Below are 25000 nucleotides of genomic sequence, written 5' to 3' on the forward strand. Positions count from 1 at the left end.
GGCCAGCCCAGGGTTCATCCACCCGGCCTCAGCCTGAGGGACCCCTTCCTCGGCCTCTCTTGGGGGTCAGTGGATGGGACACCTGCCGAGCTGAGACCCAGCGGGGGTTGGCCATGCCACCATGGACTGAGCCCAACGCTAGTTAGGAGATCGGGAAATCACAGGCTCAGAGGAAGAAACAACCCCTGGGGGGCGTCTCACTCACGAGTCAAGGCAACGGTTTGAGGGGTGCTGGGGGGCCCAGAGAGACACCCTGGATCCCTCCCCGAGCAGGCAAGCTGCCAGCGCGCCTTGTCTCATGAAGGGCAGATCCCAGCCCAGCCGGGTGGGAAGCATGTGGGGGCGCTTTGCTTTGTCAGAGCGGAGCGCGTCCGGTGCACCAGGGCTCGGTCCGGCTTGCGCGTTACGATCTGATTGTCTAGGTGACCATTGGCTTCCAATCCTTTGACGTGCTCGGCCCAGTGGTTAAGCACACGGCCCCTTGTGTTCCCTGGGAAGGAGGCGAGGTGCGGGGCGTTCCGCGCGGCGGGGACCTGAGCAGTGGCTGTGAATACTGCTCGTGCCCAGTGGAAGGAGGGGGCGAAGGGCAGGTCTCAGCGAGCTGCCCCAGCCCTGGGTGCCCCGTGCCCGGGAAGGCTGCGCAGGGAGGCTGGGCTGGAGCCTGGGAAGGAAGAGCAGCAGAAATGCTATTTCCCACTTCAGTAGGTGGGGGGAGGGGAAACGACTTCACAGGGCCCTCAGCGCCTTCCTTGTAGTGAACCCTGCCGCTGTCCTCCCTCCCTCCATCCCCATAGTCCCTCCATCCCCATCCCCACGGATCAGCCCTCCATCCACCCCCCAGCATCCATCCATCCATCCGTCCCAGTGTCCCTCCATCCCGCCCCATCGTTCCTCCCAACCCATACGCACCCAACATCCCACACACCCCCAGCGTCCCTCCATCCATCCCCATCCACACCCACCATCCCATACGCCCCCAGCGTCCCTCCATCCATCCCCATCCACACCCACCATCCCACACGCCCCCAGCGTCCCTCCATCCACCCGTCCCATCGTTCCTCCCAACCAATACGCACCCACCATCCCATACGACCCCAGCGTCCCTCCATCCCTCCCCATAGACACCCACCATCCCACACGCCCCAGCATCCCTCCATCCATCCCCATAGACACCCACCATCCCATACACCCCCAGCGTCCCTCCATCCATCCCCATAGACACCCACCATCCCACACGCCGCCAGCATCCCTCCATCCATCCCCATCCACACCCACCATCCCATACGCCCCCAGCATCCCTCCATCCCTCCCCATCCACACCCACCATCCCACACGCCCCAGCGTCCCTCCATCCACCCGTCCCATCGTTCCTCCCAACCAATACGCACCCACCATCCCATACGCCCCCAGCGTCCCTCCATCCCTCCCCATAGACACCCACCATCCCACACGCCGCCAGCATCCCTCCATCCATCCCCATCTACACCCACCATCCCACACGCCCCCAGCATCCCTCCATCCCTCCCCATAGACACCCACCATCCCATACACCCACAGCGTCCTCCATCCCTCCCCATAGACAACCACCATCCCACACACCCCCAGCATCCCTCCATCCATCCCCATAGACACCCACCATCCCATACACCCACAGCGTCCTCCATCCCTCCCCATAGACACCCACCATCCCACACGCTCCCAGCATCCCTCCATCCCTCCCCATAGACACCCACCATCCCATACACCCACAGCGTCCTCCATCCCTCCCCATAGACACCCACCATCCCACACGCCCCCAGCATCCCTCCGTCCCTCCCCATAGACACCCACCATCCCAGACGCCCCCAGCATCCCTCCGTCCCTCCCCATAGACACCCACCATCCCACACGCCCCCAGCGTCCCTCCATCCATCCCCATAGACACCCACCATCCCACACACCCTCAGCATCCCTCCATCCCTCCCCATAGACACCCACCATCCCACACACCCCCAGCATCCCTCCATCCCTCCCCATAGACACCCACCATCCCACACGCCCCCAGCGTCCCTCCATCCATCCACATCCACCATCCCACATGCCCCCAGCCTCCCTCCCTCCATCCCCATCCTCCCCCAGCATCCATCCATCCACCTGTCCCATCATCCCTCCATCCCCCCACACCCTGTCCCAGCGTCTCTCTTTCTCTCTGTGCCCCTTTCCTTGATTTTAAAATGCTGGACCCTGCAAACTTGCAGCATGTGGCTCCCCCTAGTGGTCGCTGAGTTCAACCTCTATCTGTGGACGGGGCGGGGAAGGGGATTTTGGTGTCATCTCTGGGGTATGTCTCACCCTTTGGGGTCATGGCTCAGTGCTGTGCCCGGGTCAACCTGCGGGTTGATCAGCAGGGTGTTGGGCTGCCCCAGGCTGTCTCTGCTGGCCTGGCTCCAGGATCAGGGGCTGTCTCTGGAGTCAAGCCAGGCTTTTGGCTGGGTCTGTCCCTGGATGTAGACCCAGGGACCACAGGGTGTAGCAGTGATGTGTGGGGGCTGCTTGTATCTCTTAGCCAGGGCTGGGCAGTGCACCGGGTGCTGTGCTCTGGGGCTGGGTATTGGCAGAGCCGGGGCAGGGCTGGGCAGTGCACCAGGTGCTGTGCTCTGGGGCTGGGTATTGGCAGAGCCGGGGCAGGGCTGGGCAGTGCATCGGGTGCTGTGCTCTGGGGCTGGGTATTGGCAGTGCCGGGACAGGGCTGGGCGGGGCTGGGTATTGGCAGAGCCGGGACAGGGCTGGGCAGTGCACCGGGTGCTGTGCTCTGGGGCTGGGTATTGGCAGAGCCGGGACAGGGCTGGGCAGTGCACTGGGTGCTGTGCTCTGGGGCTGAGTGGAGCTGGGTATTGGCAGAGCCGGGGCAGGGTCGGGGGAGGTTGCCCATCACAGCACCGTCAGGGTAATTAAAGCAGCAGTGGGCGCATTGGCAGAGCCCGGGCGAGATCCAAAAGCGAGTCCCTGGGCCCCAGGGGAAAGGGAAAGTGCAGCAGAATCTCCAGGCCAGGAATATTAACGCCCTGCCAGGCAGTTCACTGCTGACCTTCCCAGCAGCACAGAGCTCGTTTGCTCGTTTGATTTCTAATTGCCACACTTCCTCGTTAGTCCCAGCAGCATCGCTCAGCCCGGAGGCACAGCTGCCCCCCTCCCCCATGCAGGGGAGCGAAGGGCATTTACCCTGCTCAGCGCCGCGCTCTGCACCCAGCGTATGGGCCTGTCCCGGGGCCTGCCAGGGGCTCGTCTCCCTCCCCCAGGCCTGCGTTTGCTGCGGAAAAACTCCTCTGTGCAGCAGGAGAACAGAAGAGCGGCCATGCGGGGGCAGCCCATGGCCCAGCTAGCCGGCAGCGGTGGGATGGAGTGCACACACTGACCCCACGTGTTCCTCTCCTTGCACAGACCCTCGCCCTGCCCCATGCCCACCACCCGTGGGCACTGAGTCGGCTGTGCCAGTGATGGGGCTGGATAGCCAGCGTGACTCACGCAGGAGGGCCAAGTGCTGGGCAGCTCCCGGGGCACTCTGCCCCCACCCCAGTGTCACCCTGGATCGCCAAAGGCAGCAGGCATTTGCCCACAGCTGCCACCCGGGGCTGCTGCGCCCCACCTCTCACAACCCCCCCTGCTGGAGCCCAGCCTTGGCCCGGGGAGCCCCCATCACAGCTGCTGGCCCTGCCTTCCCTGCAGCTAGGGCCCCTGACTTGGTGCAGCTGGGTGCTTTGGGGGCCTGGGGAGGCCCCCGCTTCCTGCTGGCGGCCCAGGGGAGCATGGGGGCGGATGAGTAGGGGAGGCAGTGTCTCCACACTGTTCCCTGCTTGTCACATTATTGACTTGAACTGGGACCATATAGAACATGGTTGCAACCAAAGTCCTGTAGTGGCACCAAATCTTGTATAAAGGGGGTCAAATAGGGTGTCTAAGACAAGGTTATGGTTTACTGGTTATGATTATGCTGTCTGTATGTGTGTATCAGTTTTGTATTTAAAGTTATGAATATTGGCTCTATACTGTCTGTATTTCAAACTTATGCTATGCTGCTGGGTGACACCCCAGACAAACTGGTGTTAGCTCTGCCTAGCCTGCTTGATGGCCCATTAAGGACCATCAGCTATACAATGGACCCATTGAGAGAAGGCAAATACGCCTTGTAACTCAGCAAAGTATGCAGGGACTGGCCCAGGTGACTCCAGACTCCATTTTGCTGTAATTTTCCACAGTAAGAACAAAGAGGTGTTCTTACACCTGGAAAAGACTATATAAGGCTGATGCCTCATCTCCACTTGTCTTCAATCCTGCTTCATACCTCTGGAGGAACTTTGCTACAAGCTGAAGCTCTGAACAAAGGACTGAGGACCCATCCCAGCGGGGGATGGTCCAGAGACTTGATTTGAACCTGCAGTTTATTCCATCGCTGCTGCAAGCCTGAACCAAGAACTTTGCCATTACTGTATGTAATTGATTCCATTTAACCAATTCTAACTCTCGTCTCTATCTTTTTCCTTTTATGAATAAACCTTTAGATTTTAGATTCTAAAGGATTGGCAACAGCGTGATTTGTGGGTAAGATCTGATTTGTATATTGACCTGGGTCTGGGGCTTGGTCCTTTGGGATCAGAAGAACCGTTTTCTTTTACTGGGGTATTGGTTTTCATAACCATTTGTCCCCATAACGAGTGGCACTGGTGGGAATACTGGGAAACTGGAGTGTCTAAGGAGATTGCTTGTGAGACTTGCGGTTAGCCAGTGGGGTGAGACTGAAGTCCTCTTAGTCTGGCTGGTTTGGTGCCTTAGAGGTGGAAAAAACCCCAGCCTTGGGCTGTAATTGCCCTGTTTTAAGCGATTTGTCCTGAATTGGCACTCTCAGTTGGGTCCCACCGGGGCTGGCCGAAGGGTGACTATGGGCCCGTCCTCCGTTGCCTCTGCTGGCTTCAGGGGAGCGACAGCTGCCGCCCACCGGGGGCCTGGCCTGACGCATTGTGCCGGTCCCCAGCCCACGGCATTCAGACGGGGTCCCTGGGCTGGCTCCGTTCCCTGCCCGCCCAGCACCACACACCCTGGGGCTCCATTAGGCGCTCTGGTGCTGGGCAGCAGGACAGCATCCGACGATTGCCTAATAATGTACCCCGGGGTGTCCTTTCTCCCTGACTGCACTTGTGTTTCACTCAGACACGCTCAGCTGGACGGGGCCGGGGCTATTCAGTGCCCCACGGTGGGTTCTGGGGCCCAACGCTTACTGCAGGGCTCCCCATGTCAGGGTGGGGCACGGGGCACCCCCCCATGGCTGGCTCTTCCCGGGCTGGAGACTACCTGGTTTAGCCGTGTAACTCCCCCTGCTCGTGCCCGACGAGGAACCCAGCTGCTCCTGTTGATAAAATACTTTATTAATGCAAAGGGGGGGAGCAGTTTCCGGCACCCACAGCCCCCGCGCCCGGGGGCCTGTCACCGCCGCTAGGGGCTTTGGAGTCTGGAGCACAAACCACGAACCTACCTCATTGCTAATACAGGGGTCAAAGTCTGGGCCCACCCCCTCCCCCCGCACCCGGGGCTGGGAGGGAGCAGGGCAGGAGGGCATTGGGCAGCAGGCAGATGGGAGGGGGCAGGGGGCATCTCTAATAGACACTGAGCCACTTCCAGGGAGCTGGGGTGAGAGCCGGGCCCCTGTGCCCCCTTTCCAAGGAGCTGTGGTCCCAGGCTGTTGGGAGCCCACAGTCCCTTCTCTCCCCCAGCAGGGAGCGCCCTCTCCCCGTCATAGAGCTGCAGGCCCCTAGGGCCGGCCACGGGCTCCCCCAGCCCCATCTCGGGCGAGGGGGGGGGGGAGAAGGACAGGGGTGGTGCCGCTGGGGCACGTGGAGGGGAGGCGGGGAGGAACGTTGTGAATCTGCCCCGGCCCTGGACCCCTGGGACGTGGGTGTGGGGTGAGCACCCTTTGCTGGAGTGCATGGGCCATGCATTGGCTCTGACCAGAGGGGACCCCCCTCCAGGGGCGGGAAGGGCCTGTCCCGCCTAGCACCATGGGGGGAGATGTGGGTCTCAGGGCCGCCCTGGCTCCTCCTGCGAGGCCGGGCCCACTGGGAAGGTGGCAGCAGCGGGGCCGGGACGGCCCCTCTCCCTACAGGTCGATGGTGTCGCTGCTGACGCTGAGCGCGTCGATCTGCCGGCACACGTCCATGAACTCCTCCTGCAGCACAGCCGCCTCGCCCGCCGGTGGCTGCGGGACCAGAGAGTCCAAGGACTCCTGGGAGGGCTGGGCCAGGGGCAGGTACGGCCCCCCGGGGGGCGGGGGGGACCGGCGAGGGCTGCTCTCGCCCGGGCCCCGGGGCAGCTTTGGCTCGTACGCAAAGGAAGACGTGTGGGTGGTTTGCTCCGGGCCGGGACACAGGACCAGGGAGGAGCCGTCCAGGGAGAGTCCGTAGGGGGAGCTGGAGCAGCGGCTGCTTTCCCTCCACCTGCCCGGGGAGCAGAGGGGGGTGTCAGGTGCGCCGGCCTCCGGGGACGCCTCCCCATCCCCTCCCTGGGGCAGGGCCGCCTCCAACTCCCCGCAGGAAGAAGTCCGGTACAGGCCGCGGCTGGCCGGCGTCTCCCCGAGCCCCTCGCACGCCTGCAGGCCGGGGCTCTGGTGGCTGAGTGCCAGGGTGCTGGACCTGGCTAGGGCGCCGGCGGGCTGGAAGAGGCTGGCGGGGATGAGGGCCTCGCTGAAGAGGGCCTCGTCAATGCTGCGCCGCAGGTTGATGGGCGACGGGGGCCGGAAGTCAGCGGTGGGGTCGCCGTCCATGGCCATGCTGATGACGGAGGAGGTCTTCGAGCCGTAGCCGCCCTTGAGGCGCGTCTCCGAGGCCCTGGCAGCCCCCGGACTGTGGGCGCCGCAGTAGCCCGCGGCCCCGTCCGCACTCAGGCGGCTCCCGGCTAGGGCGTAGAGCGGCAGGAACTCGGAGTCGCTGCGGGCGATGGTGTCACACATTACCAGCTTCTCGTGCTGCGCCACGGCCCACTGGAAGTTGTTGGGCAGGATGGGGGCCTTCACGGGGCCGCGGAAGAGCGTGCCCCAGCAGTGCACACAGGGGGGCTCGTGGGAGCAGAACACGGGGTACAGGCCCACCAGGGCCAGGGGCAGCCCGGTGCCCACCTCGCAGAGCCGGCAGCCCAGCTGCAGGGACCACCAGGGCCAGGGCCCGAAGAAGCCCGGCGGCAGGCCGTAGCCCAGGGCGTGCAGGATGGTGTAGGCCTGCAGAGCAGCGCTCAGCAGGGCGAAGCAGGCGGCCAGCAGGGTGGTGCGCGCGGCCCGGCTCCAGTCGCCAGCGTCGGCGAAGGGGCAGCGGCTGAGGTGCTCGGTGGGCGGCGTGGAGCTCTGGAGGTTGTAGATCTGCGTGGCGTCCGCCCGCCCCAGGCAATAAAAGGCGAGGAAGGCGAGGGAGAGGAGGGCGGCCAGCAGGGCAAAGGTCCCCCGCGAGACCAGCAGCAGGAAGGGGAACTGGCGCAGCAGGTCCGCGGCCAGGACGGCGCCCACGGCCACGAAGAAGTGCAGCAGCACCAGGGCGGCCAGGCAGCCGGAGTGCCGGAAGCGGGCGCGCGAGAGCTTGACGCGGGAGCGGGTGGAGAGCAGTAGGAAGGCGACGGCCAGCGCGGAGGAGAGGCAGGGGAAGGGCAGATCGTGCAGCAGCAGCGAGGCGACGGCCGGCAGCCGCTCCTGCTGCCCATAGGCGTCGTAGAAGAGCAGGAAGGCCCGGGCGGCGCCGGCCAGGAGCAGCAGCAGGTCGAGGGCGGCCAGGAAGGTGCAGCCAGCCGGGCAGCGGAAGGGGAGGCAGGCCAGGCTCAGCAGGGAGAGCAGGGCCAGCAGGCTGAAGAGGGAGCCGGCCCCGTAGACGTGGGCTTCCCAGGCCAGGCCCCAGTCAGCCATGGCCGTGTTCCAGTCGGCGTGCAGCGTGACGAAGAGGGGCGGGGAGGGCAGCAGGCGTGGCACTGGCGGGGCCTCGAGCTCAGGGCTGGGGGAGCCGCACTCCTCTGGCTTCTCCGGCGTGCACCTGGGCCAGGCGGCCAGCGCCCCCTCGCTGCCCGGAGAGGGGCCGTGCCGGCCAGGGGCCGGGCCTGGGGACGAAGGAGACGGAGAGGCCGTTAGCGGGGGGGAGGCAGACCCAGCGCCGGCAGGGAACGCAGCAGGTCTTCGTGGCCTGCCATCATCGCGGTGACGCCCACAAAGCCCACTCCCTCCTGGCTCTGCGGGGCCGGGGCCAGGAAACGCGCCAGTCGCACAAGCTGGGCAGCACCGGGGGCCTGGCCGTGGGGGGGGACCACGAGGGGGGCACCAGGGGCAAGCTTGGGATGATGGAAACAGGCTGCCCTGCCTCTGCCACGCAGAGAGCACGCACCAGCCGCAGAGCGCACACGCATGAACACACAAACACATACCCACACCAGCCCCAGAGCGCGCACACATGCACACACACAGCACGCACCAGCCCCAGAGCACGCACACACACACACAGACCAACCCCAGAGCGCACACGCATGCACACCCACACCAGACCCAGAGCGCATGCGTGCGCACACACACACACACACACAGCCCCAGCGCATGCGCACACACACACACAGAGGCCCAGTCCCAGAGCGCGCGCACACACACACCAGCCCCAGAGCGCATGTGTGCACACACACACACACACACATCAGCCCCAGAGCGCACGCACACACACACACACACAGCCCCAGCGCATGCGCACAAACACACACACAGAGGCCCAGTCCCAGAGCGCGCGCACACACACACCAGCCCCAGAGCGCACACGCATGCACACCCATACACACCCACACCTGCCCCAGAGTGCATGCACACACACACAGAGCACGCACCAGCCCCAGAGTGTACACGCATGCACACCCACACCAGACCCAGAGCGCATACACACACACATAGCACACACCAGCCCCAGAGTGCACGCGCACACACACACACCAGCCCCAGAGCATGCGCGCGCACACACACACACACTCCCCACCCCCCCCACACACACAGAGCACACACCAGCCCCAGAGCACGCACACACCGCTCCAGAGCATGTGCATACCCACACACAGAGCACACACCAGTCCCAGAGCGCACACACACATAGCATGCACTGCACTGGCCGCAGAGCATACGCACACACACGCACAGAGCATGCACTGGCCCCTGAATGCAACCCCCTCCACACACACACGCCCCAGTGTGCACACACGCACAGAGCAGCACACGTGTCCCAGTGCATACACACATGCATGCTAATGTACCATCACCTGGGACACACTCCCACTTAGCCACTCACAGAACACATGTGCAGACACAGCCTTGTGCATGTGCATTTCACACTTGGCTACGTGCCCCTCTGGGGGGCAAAGGGGGGGGCTCTGAAACCCAGACAGGCCCCACAGTGAACAGGCCCCAGATCAGGACGTGGCGACTGCTGTATTCAGGCGCTCGGGTCAGGCTGTGCAAACACCCTCCGAGCAGAACACCCGGCCACGCACACAGCCCTGCGTTATCTGCGCCTGCGGCTGGAAAGCAGCCAGCCAGGGACTCGCTGTTCTGGAGATAAAACATGAAAGCCAATAGCCCCTAATCCGGGGGCCCTGGGGCTGCAGAGCTGCTGGCAGAACGTGCCGGCTGCTGGCTGCTTGTGGGGAGCCAGCTGGCTGAGCCCGTGACCTCGGGGGGGGGGTGCTGTCAGCTCAGGCAGACCCCCGTGTGGAGCCCCCATGCCGCTGGGCTGGAGGGGGGACCCCAGGGACAGATGCCCGCCATGCATGGGGTGGCACATGGCGCTGGAGGGGGGACCCCAGGGACAGCAGGACGGATGCCCGCCATGCACAGGGTGCTGGAGGGGGGACCCCAGGGACAGATGCCCGCCATGCATGGGGTGGCACATGGCGCTGGAGGGGGGACCCCAGGGACAGCAGGACGGATGCCCGCCATGCACGGGGTGACACATGGCGCTGGAGGGGGGACCCCAGGGAACCCCATGCTCACTCCGAGGCCGCAGAAAGCGCCAGGGCTCCGCAGTGAGAGCTGGCTCGGCGCCTTGGGTCCCTCCCCAAGCAGGAGGGGGCGCTGCTATGCACCCCCCATCCCTGCCGCGAGGAGAGCCGGGGACCCCTTCTCCCTGTTGGCAGAGGCCACCTGCCCCGGGAGCTCCAGGCCAGAGAGTGACCAGGGCCGGAGCTCCGGGCAGGGCGGACAAGCAGTGCCAGCCTGGGTCTGGGCACGGCCAGGAGACCACCCAGGCAAGCGCAGGGACCTCCCCCCTGTGCCAGGGGCTGGGAAAAGCCTCTGGTCTGCAGCAAGCACGGCACCCGCTGGCCGGCCCCGGCGCTGCCGTGGGGGAGGGGAGGCTGGGGGGCTCAGGGGCATTGTTGGGAGGCACAATGGGCTGGGCCTGGGGCTGCCTCCCGGGCTGTTTGCGTAGCCAGGGGCTTCTCCAAACACAGCGGCTCACACAATGGCCGGCGGCTCCATGGGGCCTGGCGGGAAGCGACGGGACAGACGCCAATCAGTGATTGCCCCAACGCCGCCACAGCCCCCCCTCGCGGCTCCCCCGGGCGGGCTGCACTCGGGCTGCCCCCCAGAGCTCAGCCCAGCCCTGCTCTCCTGGCCCGGCCCTGCACCCCGCTTTGTTTATCCCTCGGGAGTCTAATCCGGGGCTTTAGCCAGGTTCGGATCAGCACCAAGTGCCTTTGCAACCCCCTCTTCGCTGGATTAGTTCTGGCATCTCTCAATCCGCCCGCCCGTTTGCATCACCGCCGAGGAATTTGCCACGGAGCCAGCTGTCTGGCCCCCGGGCTGGGCCCTGTGCAGTCACAGCCTGGCCTCGGGCCGCCGGGTGCCCTGCTATTCGCAGGATCGTCCTGCCCGTGCCCGGCCAGCGCCATGGCCCGGGGGGCAGAGCTCAGGCCTGGGGCTCTGGAGGGCTATGCCTGGCCAGCTCCTCTCCAGCCCTATGTCCACGAGAACGCTCCCATCCTTGTTCCTAATGCGCTGAGACTAGGGACGAGAGGCACAGGGTGGGCTCAGTATTATCATCAGCCGGGGCCCCACTGGCCCCAGCCACATGGCAGCCCCATCCCCCTGCATCTGCCCCAGAGCTGAGGAATTAGGAGGAAGGGCTGGCGTGAGAGACCCTTCTCCCCGTTGGCAAGAGGGCCTGGCTGTTGAGGGACCTGGACACAACTCATCCCCTGCCCCCTCCCGCCAGGCAGCTGGGGTGGAGGCCGATTTGGGTAATGTGCCACCGTTGGTTAAACAAGCTGAAGCCCGGAAGGGGCACTGTTCAATATACATAAGCCCCATAGGGCTTACTAAAAGCCCATCAGGGGAAACTGAGGCAGGGACTTAATTGCAGCGCTGCCCACCAGGGGGCGCTCCAGGGGCAAGGCCCCCATTACATATGCACCAATAGGGCTGGATGGACGCTGGGTGTGTGCCAGGGTGGCAGCAGACTGGGTGCGGGGCCAGAGAACGGCTCCGTTACCGAAGGAGGCAGAACGCTGCCCTGAACGCGCCCGCGGCTGGACTGGCCGAGCGGCGTTCTGCGCAGGTGTGCTCAGCCGACGGCCCCGGAGTCACCAGCCCCTGTTTCTCTGCCCAGCCCTGGCGCGGGCGCCCGAAGCCGCCAGTCCTGCCATGCTGCTCGCTGAGCCGCATTTCTCCTGCCGGGCTTCCCACTGCTCGGAGAGCGAAGGCTCTTCCGCAAACCTGCCTCGGGGAGCCGTCAGCCAGTCCGCACCCAGCACCCCAGGGGCATCTGAGCGGGGCAGCAGAGACGTGCCCTTTGTAATGTGGTCGAGGAGAACGACTCCTCCAAGTCAAACGCCAGCACGAGGCTGTGAGCCACACGGGCCAGGAGAGCAGGACGGGGCGGAGAACCAGCGAGGACAAGCGCGCGAGCATCTCCGGCTGGCACAGTGACATGCGCGCCAGGGAGCCGGCGCCCCCTGCGGTTTGCTCGGGGGTCTTTGAAGTCGAGACTTTAATTCTGAGCACGTTTCCCAGTAGAGAACCACCCCCCTCCTCCGAAACCACAAGTGCTGGGGTCAGCAGAGACCCCAGCTGCCCCCTGGGCGTGGCAACGGCCAACATGGACAAGACCCTTCCCAACGAGCCCTTGGTGGGTGTGACGAAGTGGGGGGTTTTCTTGATTTTTCCTTGTTTTTTCCAATGGTTGCATGCAGAAGGGGTGGGACTCAGTGTCCCTGGGTGTTACTGGTTTAATGAGGTGATGGGAGAGGGAGTTTGTTGGTACACTGGACCAGCAAGGGAACGTGGGACCCCGGCCAATGGCCTGGAGAATGGACACCCCAGCGACGGGTGACCTGGTGATCGGGAGGTCCAGCTCGGGAGTCACAGCTGGTTCTGGCCAGTGGGAGGACAATGGGCTGTGAAGAGAGGACTCCAGTGACCGGACCAGCCGGTTCCAGCCAGAGGGCCCAGAGGACAGAAGCGAGGAGAGGAGGCCCAGGCAACCCTGTTTCCCTGGAGAGAAGACAATGGACAGAGGCAGGGCCTGGGGCCGGGGATCTCAGATGCCCAGCTGGGAAGCAGGGGGGCTCTGGGCTGGAGAGGGGGAGCAGGCAGAGCCCACCTGGATGCAGGGAGACTGGGATGTGCTGGGCTGAGGGAGGCCAGGCCTGAGGCCCTGAGAGTTTCCTGTGCTGTGTTCAACTCTCAATAAACCCTCCTGTTTCATGCTGGCTGAGAGTCGCTCCGGGCTAGAGAACAGGGCGGGGTGGGGCGGCATCGTCCCCTTCGGGGGTGGAGGCCCCGGGGATCCAGAGCGAGTGGACTCCCTGAGGGGGCCCACGGCAGAGACAGACGTGCGGCTCCAGGAGGTGGAGGGGCCTGACCCCGAGTGAGAGTGGACCCCCGAGAAGGGCTGTCGCACTGAAAGGGGCACCCCCCATGGACCATACGGGGCCAAGAGTGGGCACGACCTGTGAGTCCGTGACAGAGGGCAGCCCCCACCCAAACCAGTGCCAGGCTTTCCAAAGGTTTCCCCCCACCAAGCGGGAACAGCTTCACTCTACTGAGACCCCCGCCTCCGCCTGCAGAGGGGAAGGGCCCCTCCCCACGCCTGGCCTGGGATGAGCAGCGATTCCTCCAACCAGCTTCTCAAAGCTCCGGAGGGTCCCCGCGTGCCCCAGGGAGCCGCAGAGCCTGGCCTGGGACGCTCTCACCAGACAAGCTGGGAGAAGACTCGTAAGAGAACACAGGGCAGCTTTCCCCGGGGTGAGACCCCCAAGGCAACAGGAACCCCCCCCCAGCTCTCGCGGCCGAGAGGGGGATGAGCAAACTTGCAGGGGTGTCAAAATCGAGGGCGGGGGGAAGGGGAAGAGGGAAGGAGGCCGGGAAAGATCGACTGAGTGGCAGAGGGTCCCAAGCCAAGTGCTTGGAGAGCTGGCTGGGCGCGGCTGGCTCCACATTGACATCACCGGGAAGCCATTCCATATTTTACCCTGGTAATTTTGCTGGGCTGGGGGCTAGGCAGGGAGGTGGGGGCTAGGGGGAGCCCAGCGCCCCCCCCCGGAACACCTGTCCCTGTTAAAGAAGATGACCCCGAATCCCATTCTGAAAGCAAACTCTGTATTTCCCTGCCCGCAGGCGCTAGACGGTGCGGAGGGGCAGGGGCCGAGTGACGCAGCTCTCTATGGACTCGAAGACAGTGTAGGGGTCTTGGTCGGCGTTGACGTAGACGGCATCCTCGTAGAACTCCTCCAAGTCCGCCACGTGCCGGCTGTACAGATCCACCCGCAGCTCCAGCTTCTCCGCCGCGTCCTGGGGGTTCTGCCGCAGACGCCGGCGCAGCTCCAGGCTCGGGGCCGGCTTGTACAGGTGGTGGTAGCGCTCGCCCGTGACGGGGTCGGTGGCCCGCTGAGAGACCCGCTCCAGGATGGCCTCCACCGGCAGGGTGAGAAAGAAGACCCGGTTGGGGACGAAGCCGGTGTTCCTCAGCAGCTCGGCCTGGTCTGCGTCGCGCGGGAAGCCGTGCAGCACCCAGCCGAAGGACGCGCAGTCCAGCTTGCCCAACCGCTCCCGCAGCACCTTCAGCACCAGGTTATCCGCCACCGGGCAGCCGCTCTCGAAATACGGCTTGATGAGCTCCCCGATCTTCAACTTCTCCGCCATGGCCTCCTTCAGCAGCTGCCCACAGCCCACGTTGACCAGGCCGTATTTCTGGGCCAGCAGGGCAGCCTGCAGGCTCTTCCCGCTGCCAGGGGGCCCGCAGAGCAGGACCCGGGGGGTGAAGGGGGCGGCCGAGCGGGGCTGGCTCTCCACGAACGTCAGCACCTGGGAGAAGACGTCGGCGCAGGGCTGGTCGGCGTTGACGGTCCGGAGGTTCCCCCGGTAGGACTGGAAGATGCCCTGGATGTTGCGGTGATACTCCAGCAACCGCTTGGCTGTGGCCTGCTCCGAGCAGCCGTCGGGCTGCACCAGGCGCTGCTCCACCGTGGGGTCGGTCGGCCAGTCAAAGGTGGTATGGTACACCTCCGTGCTGACGGGGTCTAGGCGTTTGCCTAGGTTCCTCTCCACCAGCACGGTGTCTGGCGCGTAAAGCGCCACCACGTGCCGCGGCACGATGCCGGAGGTCTGCAGCAGCAAGGCCTGCTTGCGGGTCTGGGGGAAGCCGTCCAGGACCCAGCCCTCCCTGATGCAGTCCACGTCTGAGAGGCGGTCCTGGAGCAGGTCGACCCAGAGCTCGTCGGGGATCTGCTCCTGCCGCTGCTGGTAGCTCTGCGCCTCCTTGGCCAGCACCAGCGTCTTGTTGGCCAGCAGCTTCTGCTGGCTGAGGTAGGAGGCGTTGAGGTGCTTGCAGAGCCACATGGCAATGGTGGTTTTCCCGGCGGCCGGCGGACCCAGCACAAACACCCTGGGCACGTGGTCGCTGTCCTGCTTCAGGTGGTCTATCATGAAGGAGATGGGGTCCTCGGGCTGGTGGATGAGCAGGGCCTCCACCATGCTTTGCATCAGCTGGAAGACACAGTGCTTCTCGGCATACAGAGCCATGGCGGGGGGGATGTGGGGCTTGGCAGCGACGTCCATCTCTCCCCGGCTGCTCTGGGCGACTCCTCGGCGGGATTCCAAACCCGGCCCCGGGTTCCAGGGTTGCCCAGCAGCCGCCTGTGACATCACAGAGCACAGGGGTGGCAGGTGGAACGAGCAGCAATCCCGAATCGCCCACGGGTGCACGGGCACAGGCTGCCTTCCCGCGGCTGGGGGCTCCTGTGGGCTGCGGCGAGCACTGCGCTGGACCCGCTCCCAGTGGCCGGGCCGGCTAGCAGAGGGCTGGCCGAGCCGAGCCCACTGGAGCGGGGATACCGGCGGGGAAAGAGGCACTCGCTGCTCCCACCCGAGACTGGGGACCACGCAGCCACAGCGGGGGCTGGAAATCAGAGGCTGGCGGTGCCAGGCAGGGGATGATGGTAGGAGCAGCGGCAGCTCGGCTCCCCACGCCATGCCAGACCAGTGGGAGGTCGTCTCTGCCCGGCTGCGCTGCCCTTCCCGGGAGGCTGAGCCAGGGACACGGTGTGACTGCAGAGGTGACGGGCCTGTCGCCGGCAGAGCTGCTGTCCTCACCCCTGTCCAGATCCATCTGTCACCTCCACGCAGGCGGCACTTACCTGGGCTGACGGGCTGCCACCAAGCATTTCTCTGCTCGCTGCGCCCGGGGCGCTGCTGCACCCGCCGGCCTGCACCTGGAAGGGAGCGTGCCGGATGGAGGCTAATGCTGCCTGGCACCCGTCAGCCTGGGCACGCAGGGGACGGCAGCTCTCGCTCCATCTCCCCATGGGATGTGACAGGCGGCCCCGGCCCTCTCCAGGGAGCTGGCAGAGTGACCTTCAGGGGCGCAGCTTCTCCGGGTCCAACCGCACTCAGCAGCCCACCGACGGCTATCGCCAGACACTGTCCGGGCCCCACCGGCCGCAGGCTAACGGGGAGGAGGAAGGGAATACGGAAAGGGGGGGGGGCAGAGCAGGGGAGCCCCAGGGGAACAGGAGAGGGGATGTGGGGAGTGCAGTGTGGACAGAGGGCTGAAGGACAGTGGGGTTAGGAGGGGCTGAGGGCAGCAGGACAGGGACAGGGAGCAGGGGACCATATTCTCCGCATTCTGGCCACACTTCATTGCAGAACCCTCCACAGGCAGAACGATTCCGGCCAGCCCGGCCCGGCCCGGCCCGGCCTGGCCCGGCCCAGCCCAGCCACTTTCCTGCTGCTGCTAGATCCGGTCGTGGAAAGCTCCCCAAGGGCTGGCAGCGAGGGGTGTGTGGCCAGGAGCCGCCCCGGGGCTGGCAGGGTGGCCTGACCCTGACAAATCCCTCCCCGCCCCTCCCCGCTCTGAGACGTGCTGGGTTTCACGCAGCAGGGGGCCGGGAGGGGGGTGAGCTGATCCCTCTGCACTCAGCAGTGGCCTGGGACACCCCCCCCCCCCCCCCCCCGGCCCAGGCAGGGAGCTGGCCAGGACACCGGGGTTCTCTCCCTGGCCTTGTCAGACCAGCATCTCCAGCAACTGGCCAAGGAGCCGGCTTAGCAAGAGGCCCTGGTGACAGCATGGGGCAGACCCAGCTGCATTCCTCTCTCCGGGCCCCTGGCACCGCACCCTCCCCCGGGACAGGATGTACCAGGCGTCTGCCCAGCAGGGGCAGTTCGGGCGCCCTGTTCCCAGTGCCAGCCCAGCCTGGAGCAGCGCCCCAGCCAGTCCCCCCATGCCTCATCCTCCCTGCACCCCAGGCCAGCCCCACCGGCCCCTCCCTGCACTGCTGGGAACCCCACTCAGGCTACAGAAGCAGGCAAAAATATCCGCACCTGGACCTTGTGCAACACCCCCCCCCCCGGGGCGGTAAGCCCCCTGCAGGCCCCCCACCCCCACCCCCAGACCTGTTGAGCCGGCTCCTGGGCAAAGGTCTGACCTCCCCTCCCCAGGGTCAGGGAGATGCGGAGATAGCACCGAGCTCTGTGCAAAGCCAGGCGTGGCTGAGTCCACAAGGAACCTCAGGGACTTGCCCCAGCCATTAACCCTTCGCACCCCTTGCTCTCAGCATCATGCCCCAGGCAAAGTGTATACCGGGGGTATCAGGGCACTGGGGTGGGCACTGAGGTATCGGGGGCACACTGGGGGGTGCTGGGGGGTGTACCAGGGGATGCATTGGGGGGTATATCACTCTGGCCAGTCTGTGTGCTGTGTGTGTTTACTGGGGTGTGTATCAGTGCAGCATTAGGGGTATCAGAGGGGTGTCTGGGGAGTATATGTTGGGGGGGATCAGGGGGTGCAATGAGGTGTGTATTGGGGGTATAAGGGGTGTACTGGGGTGTGTATTGGGGGGGTGCATTAGTGTGTGTGTCTCGGAGTGCACATTGGGGTGTGTATTGGGGGTGGGTGCATTAGTGTGTGTGTATCGGGGTGCACTGGGGTGTATATCAGGGTGTATTGGGGTGCACTGGGGTGTGTATCAGGCATGCACTGGGGAAGTGTTGGGGTGTGTATCGGGGCTGGGGTGCATTCGTATGCGTGTATTGGGGATGTATCAGGGTGCACTGGGGTGTGTAACACGGTGGGGTACATCAGCGTGTAGGTATCGTGGGCTGTGCGAGGAGGCCCATTCTGCGCAGCGGGTGGGGGCATAGGGCTGGGTGGTGGGTGTCCTTCGTGTGTGTCAGGGATTCTGAATGCCCTGGCGTCTGCTCAGGCTTTGTGTGATGGGGGCAGGCAGTGGGAGGGACTCAGAGAAGGAGGAGCTGGTTTGGGGGCTGCCCCAGCCCCACAGGACAGGCGGGTCAGCCCAGCGGCTCACCGGGCTCCGTGGCACGAGGTGGGGAGGGGCTGGTGTCTTGGGGCTGGTCCCAGACGCCACCTGTGCTGTTCCTCTCCTGGTGCCAGTCTGGGGGCAGCGTAGGGCCAAAGAAACCTGCATGGAGACAGTAAAGGCCAGGCCTGGTCAGCAGGGGGGCCAGGGACCCCCCACATGCACACGGAAAGGGGGACGGCTTGACTCTGACAAGAGTCGGAGACCCCCCCGACACACACACACAGGGGTGCTCGGGGGCCTGCTCGGGGCAGAGCCGTCAGCAGCAGGTGCCCAGCGGGTAGGGGAGGGGTTACGGGGCCTGTTGCACCCAGGCCTGGCTCTAATTCAGCCCAGACATGTGTGACCCATGTCTGGGAGAGGGGCCACGGCACACAGACCATCCCCCCTCCGCCCCCCCATGGTGCCCCCTGCAGAGAGGCCAGGCACAGAGATCCCCAGGAGCCCCGAAGGGGTTCCCGCCTGGCCATGCCTCTGCCCATGGCATCTCTCAGTCGCCCACCGCGCGGGGGCCGTGCCCTCGTCCAGGATGGGGCCTGGAGCTGGGAAAGGACGAAAATGGCCCCAGTCCCCCCTTACATACACAGGCTCCACCCCAACCCCAGCCCTGCGGGTTTCGACCGGACACCTGATCGAAAAGGGACACTGGTAGCTCCGGTCAGCGCCGCCGACCAGGCCAGTAAAGGTCCGGTTAGCGGTGCGGCAGGGCTAAGGCAGGCTAGTCCCGACGTGCCCTGGCACAGCGCTGCGCCCCAGAAGCGGCCAGCAACAGGTCTGGCTCCTAGGCGGGGATCCCACAGGGCTCCTCTGCGAGCTGCCCCCGCCCCGAGCACCGGCTCCGCACTCCCATTGACCGGGGGGCGGTGCTTGTGGGCGAGCGCAGCGCATGCCACGGACGCTCCTGCCCCCCAGCCTAGGTCAGGAGCTGGACCTGCTGGCTTCTTCCAGGGCGCAGCGCGGAGCCAGGACAGGCAGGCAGCCTGCCTTAGCCCCACTCCACTGCTGACCGGGAGCCGCTCGAGGTAAGCCAGCGCCCCAACCCTGAGCCCCAACCTCCTGCCCCAGCCCTGAAACCCCCCCAAAACCTGGAGCCCCCTCCTGCACCCCAAACCCCTCATCCCTGACCCCACCCCAGAGCCTGCATCCCCAGCCGGAGCCCTCACCCCCCTGCATCCCAACCCCTCGCCCCAGCCCTGAGACCCCCCCCAAAACCCGGAGCCCCCTCCTGCACCCCAAACCCCTCATCCCTGACCCCACCTCAGAGCCTGCATCCCCAGCCGGAGCCCTCACCCCCCTGCATCCCAACCCCCCCGCCCCAGCCCTGAGACCCCCCCAAAACCTGGAGCCCCCTTCTGCACCCCAAACCCCTCATCCCTGACCCCACCCCAGAGCCTGCATCCCCAGCCGGAGCCCTCACCCCCCTGCATCCCAACCCCCCCGCCCCAGCCCTGAGACCCCCCCAAAACCTGGAGCCCCCTTCTGCACCCCAAACCCCTCATCCCTGACCCCACCCCAGAGCCTGCATCCCCAGCCAGAGCCCTCCCCCCTCCCGCACCCTAACTCCCTGCCCCAGGCTGGAGCCCCCTCCTGCACCCCAACCTCCTGCCCAAGCCCGTAGCTCTCTCCTGCACCCCAAACCCCTCATCCCCAGCCCCACCTACACCCCGCACCCCCAGCCACAGCCCTCACCCCCTCCCACACCTCAACTCCCTGCCCCAGCCTGGAGCCTCCTCCTGCACCCTGAACCCCTCATTTCTGGCTTCATCCCGGAGCCCGCACCCTTCACCACCTCCCATACCCCAGCCCAGTGAAAGTGAGTGAGGGGGAGCGAGAGCAAGCCACTGAGGGAGGGGGGATGTAGTGAGCAGGGGGCGGGGGCCTCGGGGAAGGGGCGGGGCTAGGGTGTTTGGTTTTGTGCGATTGGAAAGGTGGCAGCCCTACACGTGCCCAGGCTCCTGACTCTGGGCAGGGGCTGCTGGTGGCCATGCAGCAGGGGGGCTCAGCGCGGGCTCTCCGGAGTGGGGGGCTCTGGCTCCAGCCTTGGGGCTCCGGGGCGCTCGGCTCAGCTGGTGGGGGAGCGAGCGTGCGCCCAGGGCTGCCAGGAGCCGGTGAGTCAGTCAAGAGCTGCTGCTGCCCGCTGAGGCCATCGGGAATCTGGACCCCAGGATCTGCGCTCCATCCCCCCACGCCTGATGGGCCGGGCTCCCCACTCCCACGCTAGCCCTGGGGCTCCCGCCTGAGATGGGTCTGGGGCAGGCGTCTGCATTGCAACCTCCCCATGACTGGTGCTGATGGCACCATGGGCACCTTCGGGGGCTGGACGGGCTGTGGGGGACGAGCTGCCCTGCCCGCGGACAGGGCCCGGCTGGGCCACGGGGGCCTGCTCTAGTGCTAATCCGGCCCCTTCCGCGGCTCGCCAGGGCAGGGGCTGCTGCGCTCGGACCCCCAGGGGAAGGGCCGGTTGCAGCCGGTTCTGCCACGAGGAGCACAGATCATATCTGTGCGCACACACGTGTACGCACTCCTCACACGCACACACACAATCTCGCACATGGGCAAACCCACACACGCACCTCACGCCCCCGATACACACCCAGCACGACCTTGCACACACGCAGACCCCCCCCGCCCACACAGCTCACATGCCCCCCGATACACACCCAGCACAACCTGACACACACACGCAGACTCTTCCATACACCTCACACGCAGCCCGATTCACACACAAACAATCTTGCACACACGCAGACCCCCCCCACACAGCTCACATGCACCCCTGATACACACATGGCACAATGTCACAGATGCACACACACACACACACACACACAATTTCGCACACACACAGACCCTCATGCACAGCTCACATGCACCCCCGATACACACACGGCACAATGTCACAGACACACGCACACACAATCTCGCCCACACGCAGACCCCCTGTCATAACTATAAAGGGAAGGGTAACAGTTCTCCTATGTACAGTACTATAAAATCCCTCCTGGCCAGAGACTCCAAAATCCTTTTACCTGTAAAGGGTTAAGAAGCTCAGGTAACCTGGCTGACACCTGACCCAAAGGACCAATAAGGGGACAAGATACTTTCAAATCTTGGTGGGGGGAAGGTTTTTATTTGTGCTCTTTGTTTTGGTGGGTGTTCGCTCTTGGGACTAAGAGGGACCAGACATCAATCCAGGCTCTCCAAATCTTTCTGAATAAGTCTCTCATATTTCAAACTTGTAAGTAACAGCCAGGCAAGGCGTGTTAGTTTTATCTTTGTTTTCTCAACTTGTAAATGTACCTTTTGCTAAAGTGTTTATCTCTGTTTGCTGTAACTTTGAACCTAAGGCTAGAGGGGGTTCCTCTGGGCTCTAAGTTTGATTACCCTGTAAAGTTATTTTCCATCCTGATTTTACAGAGATGATTTTTACCTTTCTTTCTTTAATTAAAAGCCTTCTTTTTAAGAACCTGATTGATTTTTCCTTGTTTTAAGCTCCAAGGGGTTTGGATCGGTGTTCACCAGGGAATTGGTGGAAGAGTCTCCCAAGGCTACCCAGGTAGGGTAAGGTTTTGGGGGGCGGGGGAGAGACAGAGTTTCCCAAATTCATAAATCATTTGGGTGGTGGCAGCAAAAGCAGATCTAAACTGGTAGTTAAGCTTAGAAGTTTTCATGCAGGCCCCCAAATCTGTACCCTAAAGTTCAGAGTGGGGAAGGAGCCTTGACACCCCCCCCATACAGCTCACATGCACCCCCGATACACACACACGGCACAATGTCACAGACGCATGCACCACACACAATCTCGCACACATGCAGACCCCCCCCCCAGCTCACATGCACCCCCGATACACACATGGCACAATGTCACAGACACACACACACACACAATCTCGCACACACACAGATCCCCCCGCACAGCTCACATGCACCCCTGATACACACACACACACACACAATCTCGCACACACGCAGACCCAGGTGCGATGGTTTGCTCCGAGCTCCGCTCCGGGAAAGGTTTCGGGGGGGTCACTGCCCTGCGGTGCCCGGGAGGCCGGACTAGATGATCACAGTGGCCTGACACTGCCAGTACATTAATCTGTGTGGAGCGAGCACTGTGCCCCGGGCTCCTCGTGCGACGCACATCTAGGGGCTGGGGCACCGGGGCCGTGTGGGGAGCTGTGACGAACTGGGACTGTTCTTAAGGTGGTCTTTGAATGCTGAGTGGGGAGTGCTGGCTGGGAAGGCAGGGGAGGTTGGCTAGGACGGTCTGCATTGAGACTGACCGAGGGAGAATACCTGAGCATGTAACATGAGAACCCAGGAAGGGGTTGGAGGCCAGGTGACACCTCTACCCGGGAAACTGAACAAAGGCTGTGGGAGGGGTCGCTGAAGGGAGAGTTTCAGGAGCTGGCTGGTGGAAGGGCTGGGAGGCAGACGGGGCTCTGACCTCCCAAGGGGGCTGTGGGGCCCTGGGACCCCAAGATGGACCTAATTGGGGGGGTCCTGTTGTCTGTTCCTGCAAGACCTGTCTTGGACTGTGTTCCTGTTGTCTAAATAAACCTTCTGCTTTACTGGCTGGCTGAGAGTCATGGTGAATCGCAGGAAGCCGGGGGTGCAGGGCCTGGTGTCCCCCGTCACTCCGTGACAGGAGCAGAGCAGACAGACAAGCCCCTCCCCGTACTCACTGGAGGTGCCCAGCTTGCTGGCGATCTCCGAGATCCCTGCCTTCAGGCTGGGGAGCAGCGGGTACTTCCACCTGGTGCCCGGGCCCTTGCCCCCCCTGGCAGGCAGGACGTGGGTGGGTGGCGCGCCCACCTCCTGGTCCAGCCCAGCCGTCAGGTCGATGTTGATCTGGAACTCCAGGCCCTGGCTGCGCCCCCGGGGGGAGCTGGCGGGGGTGGGCTGCCTGGCAGTTTGCAGCATCACGTCGGGCTGGGAACCCAGCACGGGCCGGAACAAGGCGAGCTGGGCTGTGGGCACCGGCTCCAGGAACTCCGACTCGAAGGGGGTGGTGCTCGGCGGGCGGCCCCCGGGGCTGCTGCGGAACCGGGGAACCGGGGAGCCGTCCCAGTCTGCGGCGGTCTCGCCCCAGCTCCCGGGGCGGTGGGAAGCGTCCGGCGACGGTTCGTCCGCAGAGCCGGTCACTAGCCACCCTGAGCCGGGCGTGGAGGAGGAGCCGGACAGGGCCTCGCCGGGCGGCAGGAAATTGGCGGAGGAGATCGGGTCCGGCGTGTCGGCCGGGGGCAGGTCTGCGAGGGCCGGCTCGGCGCTGGGACCTGCCGGCCGGAAGCTGCCTTGGCTCCTCACCTTGATCTTGAAGTTCAGGCCCAGGTTGAGGGAGAGCAGCGGGTCGGCGCCCTGGGCCGGCAGCTCCGATACCGTCAGAGGGGCCTTCGGCAGAGCTCCCTGGGCCCTGGCCCTGGCTCCGGCAGGTGACGGGGTCTGACGCACCTCAGCCAGGGCCCCAGGGGCCGAGGAGCCCGGTGGCATCAGGCACAGGAGAACCAGCAGGGCCCACATGGCCCCGGTCTCAGCGAGCGGCAGCAGGAAGGACGTCGGCACGGGGCAGGAGCAGAACAGGCCTGGGGAGAGGGACCACGAGGTCGCGCGTTAGTGTCACGCCAGGAAAGGCCAGAGAGCCTGGAACAAGGGACCCCAGATCGGCCCCACCCCACGGCGGCCAGGAGCATGTCCCCACCCCATGGCAGCAGGCCCGACCACGGGCCCAGCGCGCCCCACCCCACGGCAGCCGGCCAGACCCTGGGCCCAGCGCGTCCCCACCCCATGGCAGCCGGCCCGACCACGGGCCCAGCGCGTCCCCACCCCACGGCAGCCGGCCCGACCATGGGCCCAGCGAGGCCCCACCCCATTGCCTATTGAGAGTAGGAAATGTTCTTGCACCCAACCCACGATTGACCTGCGGGACTCCCTGCCACAAGATCTCCCCGAGGCTGATGCTCGGCAGGACCCACAGAGAACGAGGCCGTCCCGAGGCACCACATGGACAGCACTGAAAACCCCAGTGGCCGGTGGAGGGAGGGAGGCAGAAGCCCAGTGCCTAGGAGGAGCCTGCCCTGGGTTAGATCGTCCCAGCATTGCTACAGGAGTGTGTGTGTGGGGGGGGTTCCTGCCCTGTCCTCTGGGGCAGCGGGTTCTGGCCACTGCTAAAGGGAGGCACTGGGGCGTGCTGAGCTCTGGGCCAAGCCATTCAAACATGGGCTGTGTGCCCACCCGACACAGGGGTGGGAATCGAGGCAAGGATAACCCTCTCTCGCCCGGCAGAGCTGTCCCGTCCCCCCCCCATTTACTAACCAGCCGCCCGGGTCTGAGTGCACTGCTCCCAGCCGTCCCTCCCCTCAGTCCCCCATTGATCTCAACCATTCTGGGGCCCCGGGTTTCCCCAGGTCTGAAGCCACCTGCACAGCTGAGCCGCGGCCAGGAGCCGCGTGTCGGTGACCTACTGGCTGCACAGACACAGCAGCTGCACAATGGTGTTCCCAGCCCCAGGGACACAGCAGGTCCTGGGTGTGCTGCCGGCTCTCCAGCCCTCCCTCCCTCCCGAAACACATCCCTCGCTCCGGTCAGACACAAGAAGCCAGGACACACGTTTCACGGGGACCCTGCCCGCTGAGTCACGCTTGGTCTGCGCTGCTGTTCATCTTCAGTACGTCTGTAATCCTGGGGAAAAGCCAGAAAACAACGCGTGCTCATACGGGGCCAATATTCAGACATGGCACCGGGGAACGATGGGAACGTCGACACTGCAGTAAAACCCCCAAGCCTGGCCCGTGCCAGGGGGCAGTCACACAGAGCAGTCTGGATCACTTGAGAGGCTGGCCCCATTCAAACAAAACGGGTTTTAATACAGCCAAATGCAAACGCCTGCATCTCGGACCAAGGACTGCCGGCCACAGCACAGCATGGGGGGCTGCGTGCTGGAGAGCAGAGACTCGGAAGAGGATTTAGGGGACAAACAACTCAACATAAGCCCCCAGAGCAAAGCTGTGGCCAAAAGGGCTAACGTGGCCCGTGGACGTATGTACCCGGTGTCACAGAGTGTGGGGGAGTCAGGGCCCTGCACCCCTCTTCCTGGGATCCACCGTGACTCTCAGCCAGCCAGTAAAGCGGAAGGTTTATTGGACAATAGGAACGCAGTCTA

The 25000-nt window shown here is 64.6% G+C and overlaps 3 protein-coding genes across 3 annotated transcripts in view; 1 reads left to right on the plus strand and 2 right to left on the minus strand.

Moving 5' to 3' along the window:
• RBM28 (RNA binding motif protein 28) overlaps nucleotides 1-25000 on the plus strand; it is a 308732-nt gene that overhangs the window by 262442 nt on the left and 21290 nt on the right. The gene's annotated exons all lie outside the window — the stretch shown is intronic.
• On the minus strand, nucleotides 5366-24530 carry PRRT4 (proline rich transmembrane protein 4). Its single transcript, XM_065551404.1, has 4 exons — nucleotides 24448-24530; nucleotides 22527-23423; nucleotides 17830-17943; nucleotides 5366-8100 (listed from the first exon to the last, which is right to left on the minus strand). The coding sequence occupies exons 2-4, from the start codon at nucleotides 23359-23361 to the stop codon at nucleotides 6128-6130; spliced, it is 2922 nt and encodes a 973-aa protein (XP_065407476.1). The 5' UTR covers nucleotides 23362-23423; nucleotides 24448-24530; the 3' UTR covers nucleotides 5366-6127.
• Nucleotides 13526-16393, minus strand: LOC135983735 (adenylate kinase 8-like). Its single transcript, XM_065596965.1, has one exon. It carries the CDS (start codon nucleotides 15494-15496, stop codon nucleotides 13646-13648), a length of 1851 nt encoding a protein of 616 aa, XP_065453037.1. The 5' UTR covers nucleotides 15497-16393; the 3' UTR covers nucleotides 13526-13645.

Source organism: Chrysemys picta, chromosome 1 (assembly GCF_011386835.1).
Source record: "Chrysemys picta bellii isolate R12L10 chromosome 1, ASM1138683v2, whole genome shotgun sequence".
NCBI classification, from domain to species: domain Eukaryota; kingdom Metazoa; phylum Chordata; order Testudines; family Emydidae; genus Chrysemys; species Chrysemys picta.

What these genes read in the sequence shown, in the direction of transcription:
- LOC135983735 (XM_065596965.1), bottom strand. Translation starts at nt 15,496, where the DNA reads ATGGCGTGGGGAGCCGAGCTGCCGCTGCTCCTACCATCATCCCCTGCC.
- PRRT4 (XM_065551404.1), bottom strand. Translation starts at nt 23,361, where the DNA reads ATGTGGGCCCTGCTGGTTCTCCTGTGCCTGATGCCACCGGGCTCCTCG. An exon ending in CAGCAAGCTGGGCACCTCCA is followed by an intron (nt 17,944 to 22,526) that starts GTGAGTACGGGG and finishes GTCTCCATGCAG; the next exon opens with GTTTCTTTGGCCCTACGCTG. An exon ending in ACCTCGTGCCACGGAGCCCG is followed by an intron (nt 8,101 to 17,829) that starts GTGAGCCGCTGG and finishes CTTCGTCCCCAG; the next exon opens with GCCCGGCCCCTGGCCGGCAC.